The sequence below is a fragment of the Pyricularia pennisetigena genome, chromosome 5 (genome assembly GCF_004337985.1).
Source record: "Pyricularia pennisetigena strain Br36 chromosome 5, whole genome shotgun sequence".
Classification (NCBI taxonomy): Eukaryota; Fungi; Ascomycota; class Sordariomycetes; order Magnaporthales; family Pyriculariaceae; genus Pyricularia; species Pyricularia pennisetigena.
In genome coordinates, this window is record NC_043743.1 from 4240161 (window position 1) to 4242659 (window position 2499).

General features: G+C 52.6%; 1 protein-coding gene across 1 annotated transcript; it reads right to left on the reverse strand.

The window, feature by feature from the left end:
• Positions 1–645: 645 nt before the first annotated feature.
• On the reverse strand, positions 646–2426 carry PpBr36_09125 (uncharacterized protein; the record flags this gene model as incomplete). Its single annotated transcript, XM_029896247.1, has 5 exons — positions 646–777; positions 846–906; positions 984–1065; positions 1137–2189; positions 2252–2426. Coding segments are annotated over 5 exons (1503 nt in total), but the record flags the coding sequence as incomplete, so codon positions are not given.
• Between the last annotated feature and the right edge of the window lie 73 nt (positions 2427–2499).

Here is a 2499-nt window from a genome sequence, read left to right on the forward strand (position 1 = left end):
AAAAAAAAAAAAAAAAGAAGGCGACAAGGCATTCGCAGGTGAAACGGTGGCACATGTTTGTGCAATGCACTAATGGAAAGAATAATATCACCTTTGAGTGCTGCCAAGGTCGCAGCCGCAGCAGATAACCGCATTTTCCGGCACTGAAGCGGCCTGCTGGCCAATGATGGACAAACTACAAGGCGGTTCCACGTATGGAGTGCTTTAGCGAGTTGCCTGCAGAATGGCCGGACGCGGTTCTTACGACCTCACACACGTAGATACACACAGGCATCCAGGTCACACAAGCGGAGGGAACATGTGGCCGCGTTTCCTAGAGTCTAATATAATGTAGTGCTGCCCGCTTTTCGAGACAGGGCCGCAGGCAAAGGTTGCACGATATGGATCATCGGGATTGCAGCGATTGCTTACCTACGTGTTAAGGAGCCGATATGTACCATTCTTATTTAGTCTTTCAATTGCACAAATCCTCCGGAAGCGTGGGCGTCTTCCTCTATATACCAGGTGACAATACAAGCAACAGCAAATCCCAGTCTTGTCTATTGTATCAATGGGCCGAAAGCTGCGTGCTGTGCGCAGGCAGCGCAGCTCAGTCTTCCATAAGACTCTACCGCGCCGTCCTCCACCCTGGCCTGCAACAAAGTCTCACACAGGGCCGTCTATAAATGGTACATATTGCTGCGGGCATGTGATGTTGGCCGGAGGAACGACGCCTTGAAGGTAAGCCTGGACATGACCAAAATAACAGTTTGAGCCGCCCTGGTAAACGACTACATGCTGGGTAGGACAAATATTTGTAGCAGTTAGTCAACCAACAGAGCAATACGGTTTGAGCAGAGACATACACCGACGGCTTCTTGCAGCAGCAACACCGACCCGGGAAATCGAGAAGATACCTGGCGTGCCCTGGGAATGGACGCAACACGTTTTCGGTTAGCTGTAGGCTGTAGCAAAGCCAAAGAGGAAAGCCAGGCACCACTTACGATTTCAGGGGCGATAAACCATCGACTACGGTATTGGTAAACAAGATGGGGAAGCCGGTGGATCGATCCAGCTTGATAGGACCTATAATAGAAACAAAGAAAAAAGATCAGACTTTTACTCTCAGTTCAGACGCCATGATCAAGGATTCTTACCTTGGACCACCATGCTGTCAGGCAACCGAGGCTGCATTGATCTGCACAAGATTGTATCCACAAAGATGGTAAACATGTCGCCGGCGTACTTGCTTTGCGAATCCAAATGCTCCGCGTAATCCTTGAACCCTTGGATCGTGGTGAGTCGATTGCGCCGATAAGAGTCGGCGCATCGGATCACCCGGCCGGCGTCGGCTGCAAAGCCTATCGTGCTGTCAAACATGCCCACCAGAGAAGTGACATTGCCCTGCTCGACTTGGCGCAGAATATTTGCCAGGACTGGGAATGACCGCAATGGGTTGTAGAGACTCTGGACGAGCAGGGCCTTCAGGTCAGAGTAAGTGACCAGTGACGGAAGGCCAGCGGCCCCGGCTCGGCTTATCGGGACAGGGTCGTTCTGGAGCTGGTGGATGATGGCGTCCATTCTGGCGGTGATGTTGGCCGGCGTTTGCCCCCAGAACGCGCAAGCCTCCGGGCCTGCAGCGTGGCAAAGGGTAGAGAACCTTTGCATGGTCTCGTCGGCTTGGTCGATGGTGTCCCACCAGTTGTTGTCGTAATACTGCTCTCCATCCACGACACCATCGAGAATCATCCTCCCGATCCGGTCCGGGAACATGGCAGCGAAAGTGGTGCCAACGACGGTGCCGTAACTACCGGCGTAGCACCACAGCTTGGCATCCTGCGGTGACCTGCCAGCCAGTTCAGCCTCAGCCTGGACGAATGTGAGCAGATCACGAGCGACAGCCGGAGTGGTCACGTAATACCCGTGCGGGCTGTCATTCTCGACGGCTTCGTTGCACCGCTGTCCGTAGATGGAGCTGGAAGAGTACTGCTCTTGGAGTGACGAGGTAGACACGTTGGTCACGCCCGTGTAGTGCAGCCGTTTGAACGTGGCCCTTGCCTGGGCGTCCCCTGAGAAGCAGTCAAGGGTGGGGCCGCTGTTGTTGACACCGCGAGGGTCGAACGAGACAAAGTTGTACTGCTCTCCAAACATTTGTCCTACCGTGTCGCGGAGTCCCAACAGGAGATCTATTCCGGAGCCACCCGGGCCGCCTGGTGATGCGAAATGTCAGTTTGATTGCTTTTCTGTACAGGCAGATCAACTGAGAACCTACCCGGAATGGCTACGATGCTTTGCGAATCGGCGGTAGCATTCTTGCCAGCTAGTTTGATAAAGGCGATGGAGGTGGTGCCGATGCTTTTGTTTGAATAATCAAGAGGTACTTGCAACTTGGCGCATGCAAAATCATCAAAACATTTCGTCCATGTTAGGTTTGCTGAGGGTTCAATCTAGATAAGAGATAGTAGCGTGTCAACAGAGAACAGATGGTAGACAAGAAACAGGTTACAAAAAAAAAAAAAA